Source organism: Pleurodeles waltl, chromosome 10 (assembly GCF_031143425.1).
Source record: "Pleurodeles waltl isolate 20211129_DDA chromosome 10, aPleWal1.hap1.20221129, whole genome shotgun sequence".
Taxonomy (NCBI): Eukaryota; Metazoa; Chordata; class Amphibia; order Caudata; family Salamandridae; genus Pleurodeles; species Pleurodeles waltl.
Window position 1 is genome coordinate 891,703,024 of NC_090449.1, and position 21,455 is coordinate 891,724,478.

Here is a 21,455-nt window from a genome sequence, read left to right on the forward strand (position 1 = left end):
CAGGAGTCTCTGGCAGTAGGAATCCCTGAAGGTTCCCTGAGAAGTGAGCTAAGTGTGGTTGTTTACACCACACCACACTACTTTAGTCTGCGAACTAGAACGTGCTGATTTGACTAACTGACCTTGGGGAAGCAAGTGTTGGTCAATGGGCTTATAGTAGTAGTTGGTGGGAGGGTTAGGGAAGGTCACAGGTGCATAAAATGGCCTGTAGCGCAGCGAGATTCACATTTGGGCCTCCCATAATTTACCTGCCTTTTCACTTGTTCATCTACCAATTTATCCCTATTACCAGTTCACCATCTCTACTAAATGTTCCATCCTGCGCCATAACTACGTAGTGTCTTTAGACTGAATAGCCACAAATTAGTTCTGTTGGCAGCTTATGTTGTTTTATAAACTATGGAAGCCCTTGTTCCATCTGTGTAAACCTTGCACAATTAAAGGAGGCACCCTACAAAATGTTCATAAGTGTACATTGAAAGGAGAAATGCCAAATTATACTATGATAAGGCCTCAAAGTCACACATGAAGGCACTTACAGCAGAGGCAACCAAACTTTATAAGAACCCCGGGAATCTGACAGAAGCTACCTGTCCATCATGCAACCCATTGACGTGCTCAAATGAAAATTCCATCTCTTTTAAACCTCTTGGTACAGATTTAGGACTAAAGTAGATAGGTTAGTTAAGCTAGCAGCATGTCCAAGCCTACGCAAAATAACAGTACATGTTGAAAAAGCTTATACAATCTTTTGCCATCTGTCAGAATTATCCGTCAGGCGCAGATATAGATCTTGAATAGATTCCCTGAATGAGTAGATGGCTTCAGTTATTCTACACGTACATTATGCATATGGGAAGAGCCATGACTCCTTTATTTCAATAGCTTTGTTTTGTGCATCAGTTGGTCCTAAAGAAAGTTTCGATCTTAATCTTCCCAAAAACATTACAGCTGCCAAACTAGTACAAACGGATCAAACATTGGATTAATCACAGCCAATCAATCAATCAATCAAAGAAGCTTTATTCGGTCATTTAATAATAATAATAAAAACACATATAAATATAAAAAGACGCATGCGTTAAAAAAAAATGTTAAACAATCAAACAGTACGTGCTAAACCAACAATTCTTACAAATAAAAAAAATCCAGAATTTCAATAAATGTCAAACATAAGCGATTTCCTATGTCATAAAGAAAGCTTGGGAAAAGAGCACACACTAAAACAGACGAAAGGTGAATAAAGCTGTTGGAAAAACAATGATGCAGATTTACACCTCACTAGCCCCACATTTAATAAAACAAAAATTAATTTGTAACAAATGGGCGATAAAAAGTCAGAAAAAATTGAAGTGTAGAAGGCATTGTAGCGAGTGGTCATCACAAGGACAAATCACAAAAGCCGCAGAGTATTACTGGCCCAATGGGAAGCATAAATCGCTTCGGATTACCCCCAACCTAAATCTGGTTAATGTAATCGAGTTCCAGGTAGTGAGCACCAAGTCCAAATGTGACTCCGGACCTGTATTGGTTTGTATCATGGAGCATTCAGCACTGATTGGTTTGAGCAGCTCCACAGCCTCTCTTTTCTGCTGCCTTAACGCCACAAGTTAATTCTTACTCAACATCTATGTTTAGTGCATAGACTCTTGGAATTTAAAAAGATCAAGGGTCTACCTGGCTTGATGCAGGTCTGCTTGATATTAAAAAAAAAAAAAACCACTGAATTTGAATATCCAAATCACAAGATAGACAATGCTCCATGATCTCCCTGTTGAAGGTGAACTGCGGATTTGACCATATTGAACACCATAACAGTAGCAGGCCACATTTATATAATCTCTGGCAAAAAGGGAGTCCCATCTCCTCATGAATTGTATAGGCAGGACCATTGACTGGTAGGCCTAGGATACACCTACATGCTCTATTTTCCTCGAATTGCAGGGACATCTTCCTTATATAACCCGAGATTCCAGAACCGTAAGTTAGAACTGGTAAGCATTTTCTTTTATGCACTTCTACCAGGGGAGAAATGGGTTTCTTTCCAATAAATGAAGCCAGTTTGAAAAGGAACTCCACAGCATTTGCAAATCTCTGTGTTTGTGTGGCCAGACATGGCACCCACACACCCCACGAGTCAAACAGAGCTTCCAGATAGGAGAAATAAATCATAGGTTCCAGATATTGGTTTTCCATGGATGGTTAGGCAGCCGGACTTAATATATCTTGGACCACAGGCCATAACAAAAGTTTTAGTAAGGTTAATATCTAGATCAAGCCTGGCTATGAAATTAACAGAGACCTCCAACAGAAGCTTAAGCCTATTAGATGTCCTTGTTGACAACACAGTATCATCTGCGTACTGTACAACAGGCACCACATTGTTAATTTTGGAGATATCCTTACCATTCACAAACAAATCGGCTTCAAGTCCTTTAATATATCTTAAAAATACCCGTTGGACAATCCAAACAAATCACTGCATTGCCCACAGTTCCCATATCTGATGGAGGTAGCTTTCCCCGAACCATGTTTCTGGAAAAAGGATTTACCACTTTGTCCCTGTGACTCCAAATCAACTCAGAGCACTTTGCACTTTTTTCTTTTTTGCCCTTTATACGCTACTCCTAGAGGGGCTTTTATTTTACCTACGCTACGTCTTCTTAGACCCATTCATTTTAAGGAAGCCCTACTATATTTTCAGAGATTGTCTGATATTCAAATTTGTCATCATGTATTAGACTTTGTCACAGCTTCCTTAAGTATTAGGAAAAGGCCTACTCCTTTTTAAAAAATTTATGCACGTATAGTATATCATTTTAAAGCCAATATTTGTACTTTTCTGACTTTGTGATTTTTAATTATGTCTTGTATATTTATCTATGTATGTTAAGGGGTTTTAGATTGGATGCTCATGTGGTGTTTTCAGCAATGGTATTAAGTTTTATTTTTACTATTTATAGATCAGTAAATGTGTCTTGGTTTGTACTTTTATTGCAACTGCCGAATAAAGTTATTTTGACTGACTGACTGATGGAGACTGAGAGGTCAAAGTGCAAAGCTTGTAGGAAAGCAACTCTGCTTCTCTCTATCTCAGCTTCTAAAATTATCAACAGCTTAGATCTGACGACCCTCTCAAAAGCACAGGAGAGATCCATGAAGGCCAGGTACATGGAACTGCATTTAGCGTCAGTGTACTTACTGATCTTAAGGTGTACATTTAGACACTGTTCCATAGTACCTGGCCAGGCCCTGAAGCCATACTGCATCCTTGAGATTATGTTATTGTCAGACATCCATGTGTTTAACCTGTTCAGGCCCACTCTACCCACAGTTTTTACAGTGGAGTCTGAAACGGAAATTGGACGGTAACAGCTGGGAGTCGCACAATTCCTTTTTTAAAATACAGGAACAGTAATTGCAGAATGCCACGGGCAGGGTAGACCGGTCTTGCAGATGATATTTGTAAAGATGGTAACCACTGGTGCCCCAAGATATTAGGTTATAAAGGTTCAAGGAATCCCTACCGACCCAGGTTATTTATTTCCAGGGCTGTTAATAAGAGTGCCTCAATAACTTATTCCAGGGAGAACAGAATGTTAGTCAGAAAACTGGGTGTCGGGTCATCAATATCCTCAGTCAAACAATATGATGAATTGTAAATCAGATTTAAATGCTCCACACATAACTCTGAAACATTGTGGGAGCAGACACGTTTGTTCTGAGAGATGCACAGCTTATTGTCATTGACTACATGCCAAAACAGGCTCATGTTTCTGGGCCTACAAGAAAGTGCCAGATTGGTACAGATGTCTTATTGCACATCCCACTTTCTTATTCTCAAAGCCTGTTTGTACTCCCTCCTGCATTCACCAACAATCCCCTAGTCAAGGGGCACATACGTAGCACAAATACAAAGGCACTTATTTAACAGCCTAAAATTATTGTCAAACCATGATGCCGATTTTCGTCCCTTAACATCTGGGGCATCCCTGATAACAGAGCCCAGTTGAACATAGTCCTCAAAACCCTTGGAGATTTCCTACTAGGAGTCAAGACAGCTTAGTATCAGCACCAACTGGGTGCCACATATTTTCAGGTAACTCAACCATGTTCTCTCTACACCAAACCAGTCTCCTCCCATTATCTTCAGAGGAGATATTTCCAAGTCCACCCCTCTTGTCTTCTTTTTATTCCTCGCCCCTCGTAAAGTAATGGTCAGTGAGCTGTCATCACTAAAGATACTAGGCTGGTCTGTACTGAACCAATGCTAATCTGAGTTGATAAGGCCCTGGTTACAGAATCAGTGACAATTTCACCTATTTCCCCAGGATCAAAGCACATCGGGTGAGAATGCAGCATACGGCCCCTTCAATCCATACCCCACTGCCTCAGCGGTTATGGGAATACGCCCCAATTTGGTATTAAAATCCCTCATGACTATCAAATTTAGCTAATTTCCCTGATAAGCTTATTTACAGTTGAGTTCCTCTATAACATCAGAGTAAAGCAAAGTTCAGATTGTGTTTTGTGTAAAAATTATCATTATAGAAAGTTAATTATAACATTAAAATTCCTCGCCCAACACGCCCTAAAAGCCTGAAACATCTCTGAGTTATGCACAATAGGAAGTATGATACAGTCCGTAGAAGTTTTAAACCCAGCACTAAGACAGCCCCTTCTTCCTGTCTTAGAGGGCGGGACCTTCACAGCAGATGACAGTAGTTGCCTATGTCTCCTGTGGAAGAACAATGTCAAACAAATTGATAAACTCCAACCAATTTAATTTTTGTATCCCCATTTTTGTAATAATGCCCCCAATATTCCATCTCAGTTGTTTGGTTGTGTTTTAATCTGGCACTACCATGATAGAGGAGACTAGATTTTTAGGACTCTTGGAGTACAGGCATATTATTGCATGTACCTAACACAATACCCAGACATGCTGGTGGCAGTATCACAGATTGAGGAATCGAGTCAAAGGGCTGCACAACCCTACAGAGCTCTTCGATTAAAAAAATCCCTGGCCATCAACCATTATCAAGACAATCTAAAAACACGGAATATCGATTTTGTACTAGAACCAAATTGTGGAGGGCAAAGGGAAGCACAGGAGATAAATTGTGAGAAAACTCCAATGGGGCTGGTTTGTGGAGTGTATAAAAATAGCCTGTTGGGAGTACTTTGATCTCAGAAACCTTTTTCAGGCCCAGAGATAGGGCTTGCAGTAAATCCCTTACTAAGAGAGGGTTTCCAAAACGTACCACAATACAGACTCCCTGAAACTCCTTGGCCACCTGCCTCACCTAATCCACGCTGCAAGCAAATAAAATAGAATCAAACAGCAGAGTTTTACAGTTATACTGAGTATGAAACCAGTGGGTGACCTTGTTCTTCAACTGCCCCATAGAGTCAGTATTGTGCTCTCTGGGAAGATTAGCCAGAACTTACACAAATAGGTCAGTCGCTGGAGTTAAAGGTCAAACTATGTTACTTTCAGCCCTTCTAGCAGGACAGGCCTACAGGAAGAGCCCCTTACTCCAGAATTTGTTGCTGAATTATTACGTTTGCCTCGCACATTGTAATATTTTCCCTGTCCACTGGAATTGGAACTTGCTGGCAGGATATCAGATACTGCTCTAGACCCAAAGGTCTCTTTGGCTACAACACCAGTTAGACAGGAGTCTTGCTATCTAAGATATTCACAGTGTCACTTAAGAGACCAAGGGGCCTGGCCCCAGCTGCTCCCAGTGAACGTGATTTCCGATCAGTTATATCTAAACAATCTTACATAGGGTGAAGAGAGTCCTCAAGAACCCATCGGAACTGGTCAGAGATTTGTTTAAACACTCTCTCAAAAGTGACTGTGGAATAGTCGGCTCCGCTTTGTCCACTGGGTTCCAGAGGGTATTGCCTCACTTACGCAGCTTTGTGTAGGGTGCTGCAGTTAGGGGCAGTGATACCATTGTTGCATTATCCTGTGTAGTAGGAGAAGACTCACCATTGTCACAAACAGAAGAAGAACCCGCCCTGCCAAAATCCTTTGTTGCTGTGGAATCACAGAAACCTAAAGTTGCGGAGGGCGGCTCCACCAGTCTAAGTTTAGGGAAAGACATCTCTTGGCAAACTGAATAAATAACTCTCACCACCCTCTCAAATAACCTATCCAGAGTGGTCTAATTTTCAGTCCTTAGCTTAGTGGCACCCAGTTTTCATTCAACCATACTAACAAACAAGGGTCTAAGCAATAGCTCAAATTGGAGGGCAGAAGTGGTGACCAGTGAGTCAAACAAACACAACTATAATCAGGAAAGCCTCAAAGAAACTGATGAAACTGAGGGGCGAAATAAAAAACGGAGACTTACTGGTACAATAAATGGAGGGTCAGCAAACTATGTGGGGACCTAGCCCAGCCTCCTCTGGTCAAAGACGGGTCCACCCTTGGTCCAGACTTGTCTCACTCTGTGGTGTGAGGGGCTACATTTTAGAGTGCTGATAACAGAGCTCTGCTCCCCATTGCCACACCATCTCTCCACTGTTGGTTATGGGACATGCAGGCCCGAGTGCCAATGTGTCCTGATGGCTCCGCAAAGCCCTAGCAGAAACTACTCACTGCTGATAACCAACAGGTTTTACAAAAATTTTAGTCTTGGAATACCACGTGTTGAAGCTTTGAACATTAAGGAATCAGATGGTCTTAACAATAAGACGTGCCCTGAGAATGAACATGGTGAAAAAGAAGACCTTTTAGACATGATGCCCTGAAAATAACAGTGGAAGGACCCTGCTCCAGAATAAACACAGACCAGGTGAAGTTAAGGGCACAGGATCTAAGAAGCTTAAAGAGAATTGAAAACAAGGAATGGTTCAAGACAGTGACTGCATTTTGTTGGGTTGTGGAAAAAGAACCCAGGTGGAGGTTTTAAACTGCAACAAGGAAGCAATGGAGAGTTTTTCCAAGTTTGAAATTGTTTGTGGAACCCATCAGCGTTCAGCCCATTGAATGGGAACTTTTATTACGTAAGACTAAGCATAAAGAAGCTAGAACCATTATCCTATGAAGGCCTATCTATTTCTGCAGTTTTATGTAATCCAGTTCAACCCTGCCACGGTAGCCAAACACTGTATTTATGAGCTTGATATATATGTAAGTGTTAAAAATGGGATTTCTGGTTGGCTAGGGTATGCACCTCAGCCAGGCAGAACCCACCACTCTAGTCAAGGCATGTCACTTACACACCAAAGATAACCTGTGCTCATCCCCTAGTAACTTGGCACAGAGCAGTCAGGCTTATCCTCACAGGTCATTTGTAAAGCGTTTGCGCAACTCACTCATAATACACCACAAAAGAGACTCCACACAGGGTTATATGTTATATGTTTCTATTTTGTAAATATATCACAAGACCAAAAAACATCTTAAGTACTGTGCATATGGTGCAGTGACTGAAAAAGTACCCCTTGACCTGCCTGTACAGGCATCAGAACAGCATACATTATTGTATCAGAACATGCAGTAGTAAGGCGCATGAATCATTATCGTGTACAACACAAAATTCCCCAGTGTCACCATAACATGTAAGTCTTCCCATGACACCCTACATTCTATGTAGGTAATGCCTTAGAGCAGTGGTCTTCAAACTTTTATTGTTCCTTAACCCCCCCCTCCCCCCCCCCCAAGTGGGTGGGGGAGGTGGTAATCATCAGGCCCCCCTCCAAATTTTCACAATTATTCTATTACGTTGGCAATGCTTAAATATATCTAGCCTTATTTAAACATTGCAGTTAAGTTCTGTCATCTTTTTAAAAAAGCAATCAAGTACATGTTAGACAAACATGTTATTCTTGTCAGGCAAACCGGACTAACATGTAAAGGTATCCACAGTGTGATTATTGGAAGTGGGGGTGGGGGTTTTGAAGAGTATGGTGAGTCCCTTTCCCTTTGACACATACTCCCTTCTAGGATATAAATGACAAAAGATGTTAGTAATGGCCCATTACAGAGAGGTTTACTGCTGCTCATTTTGTTCCCACTTAAAACAAAGCCCTGTTATCAGCATAATGTTTCTTTTGGCAAGAGCCTGGTGCCCTCGCTGGGGTTACTTGAGGCCCCCCTAGGATGGCCCTCTCCCCAGTTTGAAGACCCTTTGTACTCATGTAAATGGCAACGTATCAACAGGAATAACAGGTGTAGAGTAGGTATTGCCCAATTAGACAGTAATCAAGGAGCACACAAGAGACCTTGTCGTAGTTTGACTCTTGATCTAGGCAAAACTGCTGGTTTAAGGATGACAGTACTTATGTTTGTCGGCGACTATGCCAATCATACAACAAGTCACAACTGTCGTCCCAACCCTCCCGGCTCACAAGCAGCACCTCGCCAAAAACCCAAACGGTAACAGGTGATTTGTGGCAGTCTTTACGTGTGGACTCAAGAGTGTGACATCTCAGGGAGTGTCGTGGTTAAACGGAGATGACCCCTTTCTCAAATCAAATGAACAACATGTCTCAGTCAAACACAGGCAATGAAGGAGATGCAGTAAAGTTTTCAATAGGTTTTATTAACAAAACTGCAATCTACAATAAATTGCATGGGCTGCAAGGATTAGGATAATGAACAGTGTAAGAAACAAAATTATGAAGACGAGAGTCATTAATACAAAGACCTCCATCCATCTTGCAATAACATGAAATGATATAAGATGTGAAATATGTCCTAATACCCTAATATGATGTACCTAAACTCTAACCTAAAAGAGAGCTAGGTGTGTTAAACCTAATCTGCCACTGCCAAGTCCATGAGAAGAGCCCCCCAACCCTTGTTACCTTGGAATGAGGTCTCTAGCTCAGACTCCATAGGGACACGAAGACTGGGTCTGCGTCAAGGAGACGTGCAGCATCGATAGCAGCGGTGGCATCTGGTCAGAATCCCTCTGACTACCTGTCTAAATGAGGTGCATTTTTACAGACCTGCTTGGACCCCTGACGTAAAGACATGCTTGGGACGTCAGTTTATTAAAAAAATTCCCTGGAAGGCGTGAAGAGGGAAAGTACATAATGTGAATACCTGCAGTTTGTTTATCTTTGTCGCATGATATTGATGCCTTAGTTCAGTGGCACTGATAACATGAAACTAAAACATTGACATAACTAGAAATAAAACAATGCAGCCATTTTGGAAACCTATAATTAAATAATTGTGCTAAAACAGAGCACACTAAGTAGGGTAAAAGCTACTAGGTGACGGGACACAGGTCCGCAAGCCACAATGCTAAGCTAACTCCTGTTTCCCATTAAAACAAGATAGGGTTCATGAAACACTTTTCTGGTCCCGGGCTCCTATGTCTGTGCTCCTCGGCCCCCACACTGCTTCGTTAGGAAAGGAGTGCGGGAAGACTGTACCTCACTGGGGCCCCCTACTGCACCTTTGTCTTGGCAAGGGGAGCCCACTATTGTGAAGGAGGGTTCCCGACACAGGCCTCAGGCACTGCGTCCTTCCCAGCAAACCCAGCCCGTCCACTGCAGCTTGTGTAAACAGAGGCCTAAAGCGGCCAGGGTTCCACAACAACTGTGAGAGAATAGATGCAGCTGCATGGAGAAAAATCTCCCACTTCCAGGAGTGGGTATGGCCATTCCCTCGGCAGCGCTGTAGCTGCTAAGGGTGGCGGTGACGTCACAGGTGCCTTCCCTGTTGTTTAGTCAATGTGCTCCAGGAAAAAGACAGCTTGTGAACTTGGCACACACAACCCATAAGGCATGAGTCAGGAAGGCCAAAAGAAGAGGTGCTGCACTCTGTATCTTTGGGCACTCGGGGGCTCGGCGCGCTGTATCCGAGTAGCTCTAGACGGTGTTGATCACGGGTGCTGTCTTGAAGAAGCGCTCCCACCACACTAGTCGTGCAGAAATTAAATGGAGCACTCACCATGCGCTAGTTGCAGAAAGAAGTAAAAGGATAAAACGCTCACTATGCGCTAGTTGTTAGGAAGGCAAGGAGCAGGAAACAGTGCTCCCCACTTGCTGGGCTCCTTGGAGAACACCTGAGAGAGGCGGGCAGAAGCAGTGAGCAAGTAGACCAGTACAGCAAAAACAGCAATGCCATTGGCAATCCCTCCTCGTAGCCCCACAGTGCCTTAGTAGAACCAAAAAGCAGGGAACAGCTGGCAGCAGGGCATCAAGCAGAAAAGCAGTTGTTTTTATCATTAGACTTTGACCAAGAGAGAGAAAGGAAGAAAAGGCAGAAAGAAGAAGGAAGAAAAATAAAGGAAAACAGTAGCATAAATAGAAAAAAGATTGAAAAGGTTTTTGCAAGAGTGAGATATACAGGCAGGGAGTGTCTGGTGGTAGATTAAAGGTTCATGAGGTGGAACCAAGACTAGACATCCTTGGTATTCAGCAATCCCGTCATTCAGTGGCAATGGCAATAGGTTTCTGAGGAAAAACTTTGGGCCCTTTCACTTATTCTTTTACAAATTAAGTACTGGGAGAATCTACTAGAATAACAAGATCCTTAAATTGGGTAACTTTTCTATGATGAGTAATCTGTCCTGATCATCACATCTTCTCTCTGTTTCTGGAAAACTATTTTTGAAAAAAATGTTATAGCTTTGATTCTGTTATTTCTTGGTCTCTTATTCAATAGTATTAGATGAAATTAAGATAGAGGTGGCCACCTTATGGATAAAAAAATAATTGTTTGTGGTTCTGATGTGTGCCTCTGCAGAGCTTTATTGATGCTCCTGTTTATTTGTTTTATTGCAAAGTTTTTGAGTCAAGACTGTGCCTGGAGCATATATTTATTGAGGTTGAGTCTGATACAAGATACGTAGCCATAAAATATTGTTACAAAAAGAAAATGTGTTCTTCCTACATGTTCATTGTCCAGCAATTTCTTCTTTTATTCCCTTTCTATTTAAGTTTTGTTTTTTGGTGTTTGTTTGGAAACCATTGATACTTGTAAGGATCGCCAGAATTTGTTATCAGACTCTAAAAGCATATGTTAGTTCTCACTCTCTGATCATGGAGTGCATGGGAAGTAGCATAAGTTATGTTCCCATTTTCTCTACTGTGCCCTAGCACAATCACTGAGAAACCTCAGTGAAACTAGTATAACGCAGAACCAGTTCCTATTGGGTTGTGTTCCTTTCCGATTAGAAGGACGACATAGTATTCCAATGTATGAGGGTGGATGTGTGTGGACATGGATTGCTCACTCATACACAGATGGATTGAGATAGTCAAATGTATTTCACACAGTGCACTAAAGCATGATGCTTTTAATTTGATACTGACTTGACCAGGTTTGAAACTTGTGTATTAGGAAATAAAATCTGCGGTCAGATGCTAACTCCAAGAGGCCATAAGGAATGCTTGTTTTATTAAGCTTGTTTTATTAAGTTAACCAACACTGGAAGACATGTCATAGTGCCTCGTGGCCATGCTGCACCCTTCTACTATCTCCCTTCAAAGCTGTTGACATAAAACACAAGGTTTTCTAGCTCAGTTCACTGGAGTATGAATCCCTGAACACTAGTACACTCTTTAACCAAGTTCACTTTATAAGGTCCCTTTTGTAAAATGGCTTTGCAGATGTCACTCTGCTTTATGATCCTGCTCCAGTTGGTGTCTATATTCCTTGCAATGTGTTTCTTTGAAGTTTAGATTGATGCATCCCTTGGTGGTACCAACTCTCAATATATTTTCTACCTCTTCACTTGCTGGCAGTTCAGAGGGATGAACCCTGGCTGCAATTAATTCATCTTTTCCTTAAAGCACATTGTTATTGCAGTTTGTGTGCTTGTTCACATGAGTAACATCCACTTTTATAACCTTAGTTTAGGACTATCACCTTTTATACTGGCTGATTCCATTCTACTGTGTACTTTGGATGCTTTGTATGAAATGGCCAGATGTCAGAGATGCCATGCTTACAAGAGCACTCCTAGTATAGCTAATCGTTTTTTATTAAATTATTTTTATTGTTTCTACCATGGTTAATCAACTCAATAACATTAGCTGAACAGACATTGCAGCATTAATGACATGCTTGTAACAATAGTGGTAATGATCTGACCCCTACAGTACAGTAATTGTTGTCCCGTCTTCCCCTCCCACTGTGCTGTTTCATTTAATTAGCAGGCAGCTCATCAAACAATCTAGCAGTAGCCGTTCCCAAGAGGTGCAGATGTGACCCTGATAGTCATTTCATTTTGTCCATATCTTATTTCATTTTCTAGGACAGCCTCTCTCCTCATACGCAACCTTTTCTGCAAGCATACACCAGTCAGGGTCTCTCGTCCAGGATCTCAAGTGGTGCGGTTCTTCTGCCCCCTCCCCCTCCAGCATCGCACAATGTTGCATTTTGCAACCATCAGGCCCAGCGTAACCCACATTTGTTCCATGCTGGACAAATCCGTGGAGTCCCAAATGTTACGGAGACAGCATTTCACGTCAAGGTCTTCTGAGTGGCCACGCACAGTGGAAATGCAATCAAGTACATTGTGCCAATAATGTTGCACTACAGGATACCGCCATAGGATGTGAAAAAACTTTCCCAGTTGGCCACACTGTTTTCGACAGCTGTTATCTGCTTCACTCCCCATTTTCATGAATGCAGTGTCAGAATGGCATGCCTATGCAGGATTTTCAGTTGTATGAGGCGAAAGCACATTCTTATAGTGACTTCTCTGGGGGATCCCAGGGCTTCCTGCCATTCATCATTATTTAAGGTGTCTAGATCTATTTCCCTTTGTGTCCGTAGGTGGGTCAGAGCCCCTAGCATGTTGGTGATGAGTTTTTTGTATGTGAGAGAGATGGCTTTGAAGGGCATATATGTGTCGAGTAGCACACTTTCGAGGGGGGATGCTTGTTGAAGTACAGTGTTGGGAGGTAAGGCTTGTAATGCGTGATGTATTTGGAGGTATCAATACATTTCTGTGGATGCTAGTTGGTACTCAGCTTGCAGATCAGGAAAAGAGAGTATTTTGCCCTGTATCCACAAATCTCCCACCGTAGCCAGACTGATAAGATCCCACTTTGCAAATCCCTGTTGTGTCCCCAGGGTGCCTAAGCTAACCAGGTCCCATAGTGGGGTGGCCTGTGTTATCTTTTTGTGGAAACCCTCCGTAGAGCCTGTATTGGTGCAGGAACATCTCAAATAGCCGGAGTGCATTATCCACCTGTCCATCTGGAGGGCAGGTTCTGTCTCCGGGACGTGCATCCAATAATATACCGTTGTCGGTTGAACCATCCAGTAATACTTCTGAATGTCCGTGAGGGCGATTCCGCCCTCGTACCAGGATTTTGTAAGTTTAAGAATGGCAATTCACAGCTGTGCTCCATTCCAAAGTAGTACTCTCACCTCCCCCTTAATTTCTTTGAAATAGGTGTCTGGGATCAGGTATGGGGTGTTTTGGAGTATGTGGAGGAAGCAAGGAAGGGACATCATTTTAAATAGGGCTGCTCAGCCTAGGAGTGAGAGTTAATGCCCTCTGTTTGGACATCTCGCCTAAGACGTGTGAGGGATGGCGCCAGGTTATTGGTGTAGAAACTGTTGGGCTCGCGTGTAGCATAGATTCTCAGAAACCATAATCCTTCTTGTACCACCCTTACTCCAGACTCCCGTGGCATTTCACCATGGAACATACACCAGAATGACATCAGCATATCGTATCCTCCCAGTCTTCCAACCATCGTAGGACTGGGATCAAAGGATCCTGCCTAATCCAGGCTGCCGAAGGATCCAGGGCATGAGCGAATTTTAGTGATGAAAGCGGGCAACCCTATCTAGTGCCTGGCTAGAGCCGGAATACTGGAGACACACCAACATTGACCGAGACGTGAGCCAGGGGCTCAGTGTAGAGGAGCCAAATCCATTGCAGGTATCATAGACTGAAGCCCATCTTTTGCAATACTGCAAAGAGTTAAGGCCATTCTGTGTTGTCAAAGGCCATCTTGGCTTCCAGGGAGAGAGCTGTCACATCTTTGCGCAGTGAAATAGCCCTCCCAGGACACCATGAAGTTATCGCTGATTACGGGCCATGTTTCTACTCAGCCTAAAGATAGTTCAGTCAGGACGGATAAGAGTTATCACTTCTACTAACCGTGTGGCCAGTGCCTTTGCCAGGATCTTGATTTTGGCGTTTAATAATGACATGGGCTTACAAGATGAAGTCATCTGGTGGCTTGCCATCCTTTGGAATTACTACTATATTTGTTATTTGTTGGTCTCTAGGAAGAGAACCAGTGGTAGGGCTCTCTTGAAACATCTTGAGCAGGTGTGGGGCTAGTTTTGTCACCGTAAGCTTATTAAGTTCTATATGGATCTCGCTAGGGACCCACTGCTTTCCCTGGGTGCAGTTTTCTAATAGCACTAACTATTTCTGCCTATGTGAGGTCCCCCTCTAACATATCTCTGTCGTACTTAGATAGGCTATAGATTAGCTAGGAGTTCCACAGACTCATCCATTTAAGCAATCGCTACCAACGAGTACAATTGGGTATAGTAGGTAGCAAAAAACTTCTGTGACAAATTGCGTCCCTTGTATAAGCTCGCCTATTGGAATCCAAATGGCCAAGACCCAGTGGTTCACCCTCTTGCGTCTTTCAAGCCATGTGAGGAGTTCTCCAGCTTTGTCCCTGGCTTCATAAAGACGGCGCTGAGTCGCGGAGTAATCAGTTTTGGCAGCATTGGTTGTTTGGTCTCTGTACTCCTTCGATTTCAAGCTGTGTGTGTGTTGGATGTTTCTGCCAGTCGTTGTCATGTGCTCGGAATCCAGTCAAACTATCTCCTGTTCTAGTCCATTTGAGCCCACTTATCTATTATATGTCCTGAGATCAGTGACAGTCCCTGTCCTTTAATTACTGTCTTATATGGTTCCTAAAGGATCTGGGCAGAGGTCACTGAGTTGGTGTTTTCAGTGAAGTGTTGATCAGTAGCCTTTCTAATACCCTCCCTTATTTGCGATATTTTAAAGTGCCATGGTTGAAGCGTTATGTTGCTTATGTGGCCCTTCTTCGTGTGACCATACACTGTCCACACTGGAGAGTGGTTGGAGATGCTCCTGGCTAGGTTTCAGGTCTCGTGAAAGCAGGGGCATAGTGGGCGAAAGTTAAGATGTAATCTATATGGGAGAGGCTATTGTGGCCCCCTGAATAAAATGTGTATTGCTGTGATAGGGGATTGTGAAAGCGCCAGATATTCATGAGCCCCAAGGCCAACAGAAATTCAGCTAAGGGTTGTCTCAGAGGCCCCAACTGTCTAAGTGGGTATCTATCGGCAAGGTGACTGAGGGCCATGTTAAAGTCACCTCCCATTAATAAGATACCATCTGGAAGGCACAGGAGTAATTTACTCAGCTCTGGTAACATGAGCATATGTAGTTGATGGGGGATGTAAACAGATACTTTATTAACCAGTTTGTCCTCCCACATCCCCAATATCGCTACATAACGGCCTTGGGAATCTATAAAGATTTGGTGAGCAAGAGGGTAGGGTATTGCTTAGCAGGATACCCACTCCTCTAGAGTCGTTTGTGTATCCTGCGTGTCACCAGTTTGTTTCCCAAGAATTATCCTTAAGATGCATCTCTTGTAAAAGGGCTAAATCAGGGGATTGCTTTTTAATGTGCTGCAAAACTATTCTATGTTTGATTTTGTCCCCTAACCCATTAACATTACCAGAGAGCAGCTTCAGTCGTGAGTCCGTCATCAGTGTGGTTGTATACGCTTTAGAATCGTATCAGGGTCCAGTGGATATATGGTAGCAAGTTTCAGTAGGTGTCTATGAAGACTAGCATCTTTCAAGGGTGGGTTTGGTGTCATGTGCAATGAATAACCAAAAGTAATGGCCTGAACATCAAAAAATATAAACATCAGTCAAAGCTCCTTGCACAACCCTCCCTCACTGCTGGCGAACCTAGAATTGCCCGCCTCCCCAACAATTTAGTGCGCGTGTCAACCCATAACAATTACAATTATCTGTTGAAGGCTTGGCCCAGCACCGAAGGTGCATCCCCATTACCCTCACCCCGATAAAAGAATGTTACCGTAGCAAAGTGTCTATTGTGTCTGCTCTGCTCTGCCGACACCCATGGATGGATAGTCACCCCAGGTCGACGGTGGCATGCTGATGTATTTCTGCGCCAGTCAGGCATGGAGATTACCCACACAAGATTTGTTGGTCAGGGTAGTCGATCCAGGAAGTCATTAACACAGTGATGTTGGTCTCCATTCTCTTTTCACGGTTCAGCTGCGTTTGCGGTGCGTTGTTTCTTGTCCGGTCTCAACTTGGTGTTTCCCACTCGTCTCCAGTCCTTCAACCAGTCCCATTCCTTAGCAGGGGACTCGGAATCCCAGGTCTTGCCGTCAGCCATTACTTATTACTTGGATGGAAATATCATTGAGTATTTGATCTCACTGTCCCACAGGGCCCTTTGACTTCCAGGAAGCTGCGTCTGAATCTCTGCATTTTAAGTGTGAAATCTAGAAAGAGGGTTATCTTGGTGTTTTCATATTCAGTTGCAGGGGCACTCCGAGCCTTCTGCAGGATTTTTTATTTTGGTATTTAAAGAGACACATGACTATGGGGCAAGGTGGAGAGCCCGGATTTGGAGGAATGTCCGATGGGCCCTTTCCACTGAGAAATAGTTTGAGAGGCCCTTGGGTTGGAGTAATTTGAGTATAAGTTCTTCCACAAAAAGGTTCAGTGCTGGCTCTTCAGCACCTTCTGGTACCCCGATAATATGGATTTTATTACGCCATGATTGGCTTTCAAAATCCTCTGTCGATTTTTCGAGAGTAACTATAGTGACCTTTAGATCCTTGACCTGAGTTTTCATCACTGTGTTGTCTTCTGAGAGAGTGGCGATTGTGTCTTCAGCTTCTCCCACTGTGGCCCCCAGGTCCCAATAATGTGACCACCATTGTGACAGAGTCTATTTTACTCTCCGAGAAGGTATGGAACCCCTTGAATGGCAGCCAAAATGTATTGGAGTGTCTGGGGACCCGGTTTGTGTGGCAACTTCGGGGGTGGCAGTACAAGGGCCCTCGCACCTCCGTTGAGCCTCAGGGCAAGGTATATTTCTCCAATTTCGTTTGGTGTGAGGCACAGCTCTCTTTACCCACGTCATGGCCAGCAAAGAAGGGGGTGCTACTTGGGGCCTCAATGGACTCGGGCCCAGTGAGGCCGACTAAGCACTCTCTGCCTGCCAGGGGTTTGTGTATGGTCCCTCTGCAGCCTGATGGTTTTCCAGAGTTTGCCTCTCTGTTGCCCCATTAGGGCCTCCAGCCCTGCTGGGCGAAAGAGTTGGCCAACACTTTGGCGGGCATCAAAAGCGTCAAGGGAGTCTATAATATTAAAACTCCCCAATATAGATTTCTTGGAATGCACAGGTTGCTGTGTCTCAGTCCCTCCACCACAATAGTTAGGCCCCACTAGGAGCACACCGGGGCCCCGGGAGCTCTCTGCAGTCACAGCCAAGTGTGGAACATGGGAACAGGGACTACATCAAAACCAATCCACCACAGCCGGTCGTCTTATCACCGGAGTTCAATTCAGTGGGCTCCCCCAGTCGAGGGAGTACATGGAGCAGAGTTCACTGTGCCTTCCCTCAAACCCCACCCCCCCTTGCCCAACTCTCTTGTGGGGAACTTGTTCCTTTTCACAGCCTTTGCCAGAACTGTAGGTGCCAGTCGTACTCACAAGCCCCACTCCCCATGAGCAGCCTGACATGGCCGGGTTAATGAAGTCGGGAGACACTCAAGTGCTTCATTGTGTCCTTCTCAGCCCCTGTCAGGTGGATTCTGCAGTTAGTGTCTGCCCAGTGGGGCAGCCCACGAGGTCTTAACTGTCTTCATTTGTACCGCCCACCTCGGGCGCCAACATGCGGCTCCAGGAGATCCAGTCGGGCGTCTATTCAGCAGGGTGTGAAGAGGGAGCCTGCCTTTCAGCGGGCCCTGTCATGCCGCCCAGAAGTGGCCGCTGTCTCCTCCCACCGATCAAAGTCGATGACGGCTTTGGATGATGGCTATCTGCCGGATTTACAAGGGGGGAAGTCTGCGGGTCTCGGTCCCACTCTAGAATGAGGCCATCTTCTTCAGCTGTAGGCCTTTAACCTCCCTCCACCCCCGCCCCCCTCGTACAGCTCCTCTTGAACAGTTTTTCAACTTTTAAGTCAGGTGTCGAGTGACGTCCTAGGCATAGAGGTTTTCATCAAGTCATCCGAAACCGGCTGCAATACATTTTGCAGAATCCTTTGCAATAAACATGTTTAAGTCCCCATCGTCTGTGCTTCATGTATGCAGTACTCTGATAATGTTTTCTAATAGACATATTTGTTACCTCTTATTCCAAACAGAATTGCTGGAGGAGACTGAAAAGCTAATGAAGGAGAAAATTGAGGTCCAGCGACAAGCAGAGAAAGAACATGAGGATCTACAGAAGCAGCTGAAAATCCTGGAATCTGACTTAGAAGAGCAAGTTAACCGTTACATTGAGTTAGAACAGGAAAGAAATGAGGATATTGCAGACTTAAGACAGAAGAATCAGGCCTTGGAGAAGCAGTTGGATAAAACACGAAGGTTTTTAGATGTAAGTGGCCGAAAAGAGGGACTGAAATATTTTTCATGTTTAATGTTATATGGCATCTAGCAGGCCTCCTAATGCTTCTTTTTATCATCTTGATAATTATAAAGTGTGATTATATGTTGGAGCAATATGTAGTACTGCATTGTGTAAACCTCATATTTTCTTAGTCCAGTCTATAGCTAAGATTAGAGCAGGCAAAACAAATGCAGAGCACAAATAGGAGGGCAGTAGGTCGTTTTTCACAGTTGTCTCCATTTACTGTGGATTAGCTCAATTCAGAACCTTGGTTGGAGAATATAGCATATGTGAGCAGTGTACAGGGCAAACCTACTGCCTGCGTATTCATGAATCTCTATGTGATTAAAGTGAGTCTGTACAGTCTCTGGTCTTGGCAATAAAACAAGAGTTCTCCGCCTTTTCCTCTGGTCAATAAAAGGTGTATATTTGCCATCTAAGAACATGCAAGGTGAGTATTTTAAGCTCCACCAGTAACTGTAGAGCTTGTACATGACAACAGTAGTATGTTGTAATTTGTTACTCTTCATCTTTTAGACAATTGATTTAAAAAATAAATTAATTGTTTCAGTCAGATTTAAACATATATGGGTTACTCCCAACCACTGTTTTGGGGTGTGTGTTTGTTAACCTTTTTATAATAAGCAGCTTGAAGACAAAAGTTAAATTTCTGTCCCAAAGCTATTAATATTTGTTTTACAGGTGATCGCATACAATGCAATGGTAGCAAAAGTACTGAATTGAATATAAGCATTGTGGTAGAGATAGCGCTTTGTCCTGCAAGGATTAAACAATTTAAAAACAAACATTCATGTTCAGCTACATTGTTCACAATTGAGTATTAATAGGGTCTACTACATTGGCTGGGATTCCAAGATAAATCTGTGAATTGTGTAGTAATGCTGATTGTGAGCCCAAATACAAATGATCAAACATGTATGTACGTTTTAAGATGTTGGAGTAGGCCACAATTGAGATGAGTTGCACAGTAATATATATTTTTTTCATTTTAAATGTGCTATGACCCTTTATCCTGACTCAAATACAGCACTGTTCCCGTGAGGCAGCTGCTCTTCGAGTAGATCAGCTCAAAAACTGGACAAGTGTCAACCTTAAGTTGGATGACCCACATGGAATAAGTGAGTTTGAACACAAATAGCTTACGCTGTCTGTGAGTTAAAAACAAAAAATAAATGAGTTACTTTTGTTTTGTCAGGAAAGCAAAATAAATATTAAGTTATCTGTTCTTTGTTTCTAGAGACATAATTTTAATGAGCCATAGTCCTTTGTCTCTTTAGCCCTAACAGATTTTCTTGTTTCAAGGATATATGCTCCAGGTGGCAGATTATTGGAATACAGGGTAAGAATGGAAAGATGGATTCTTCAATGTGAAGAATGTATACTTCATTTGAAAGACTGGGACTCTACACCAAAATCGACTACTGTTGTGCTGTCTGTCGCTGTAATATATTAGGAACAATCATCCTTTTTACTTATAGAATAAAATCGAAGAGCCATTAAAAATATTTAGTTTGGCCAAGTAGAAAACATACAGCTAAAACGGGTGGCAGAACTAGAACGAAAAAGAATAATCTCACCTTTACAGGTATATAGTGCACCTGTTGAGAGGCATATTTGTGTTTCTTGAGTTCCTCTTATTGCTTCGATGGATACAGGATTGATCCTGCAAAAGATTTTGTAAATGATAGAAAACTTCTAAGAAACTGTTTGGTATACTTTAGTCGGAAATGTAAGTGTTTTTCCTAATTTACTGGATTAACTATAGACCTTTTTAAATGTGGAACGTATTTGAACAGATATGGCGTAATTTATGCAGGTAGAGTCTTCATTGCTTGATCTGTAGACAAATCTACCTACTCCAGAATTGGTGGTGTTCAGCTTTTTGAGTTCAAGCTTTGGGCTGGATGTATAGTTCAAACAGAAACACACAGAGGTGACTTTTGGCCAATACATTTAGGAACTTGAACTGTAAATGAACCAACCCTTTATCTCCATTCTTCATTCTAAACAAAATCATGCAGTGGGGTGACAGGAATAAGCTTACTCTCTACCCTTATGCTGTAGTATCAGTCTGGTGTTCAGAAAATGTTTAATGGTTTTCATTTGAGGTTACACCATGGAGAAAACAACCTTCCAAGTGGTGAATGTCCGCTCAACAACCATGCACCTCTTCTCCTTATTAACTTAAGATTTAACACCCAGTATATATTGTAGCCCTCTCGGAGATCTTACAATGGAGATATTTAAACTCCTTATGATTATATCGGGGATTTACAAGAGTGAAACATTCTATGCAGTGTAATGCCCAGAAGAAATGTTTGAACTTTACGATAATCACTCATTCAAAATTGAGAAGAGTATCATTAGCTTGAATTAATTTAATTCAATGATGTTTAATAACTTAGTCAAGGAAAATGGCTGGTCCCGATTCCTAAAGGATGAGCCCACATACTATATCTCCTGATACATGAAGCAAAGAGGGTGCATTCACATGACCACTGTGCCCACGTTCACAAAGCGAGTGCCAGTCTTGGACATACGCATACCAGGTTGCAAAAGACTTAATTGAGGGCCAACCAAGAACATTTTGAGGCTTACAGCCTGCTTATTGCTTACCATTGGTTGGCTTTATTGTCACATTAATGTGTTTGTGTCTTATTCTGTGGCTTTCCGTGTCCCAGTTTGTCCACCTTGTTTATCTGTCTCCTGAAGGGTAACCTATATACCATCTTACTTATTGTCTGACTTCTGTCCTCCACCACAACCCTCTTTAAAAACATCTACCTCACAGTGCATTAACCATCCACAAACCAACTACCTCTCCTAAAACATGTTG

The 21,455-nt window shown here is 42.9% G+C and overlaps 1 protein-coding gene across 10 annotated transcripts in view; it reads left to right on the plus strand.

The window, feature by feature from the left end:
• The window catches only part of AKAP9 (A-kinase anchoring protein 9), a 969,300-nt gene that overhangs the window by 648,689 nt on the left and 299,156 nt on the right, over positions 1–21,455 (plus strand). For all 10 annotated transcript variants that reach the window (XM_069211620.1, XM_069211621.1, XM_069211624.1 and 7 more), the window contains one exon: positions 18,354–18,586. In XM_069211620.1, coding sequence (XP_069067721.1) covers positions 18,354–18,586 — 233 coding nt within the window. The remainder of the gene's footprint in view (positions 1–18,353; positions 18,587–21,455) is intronic.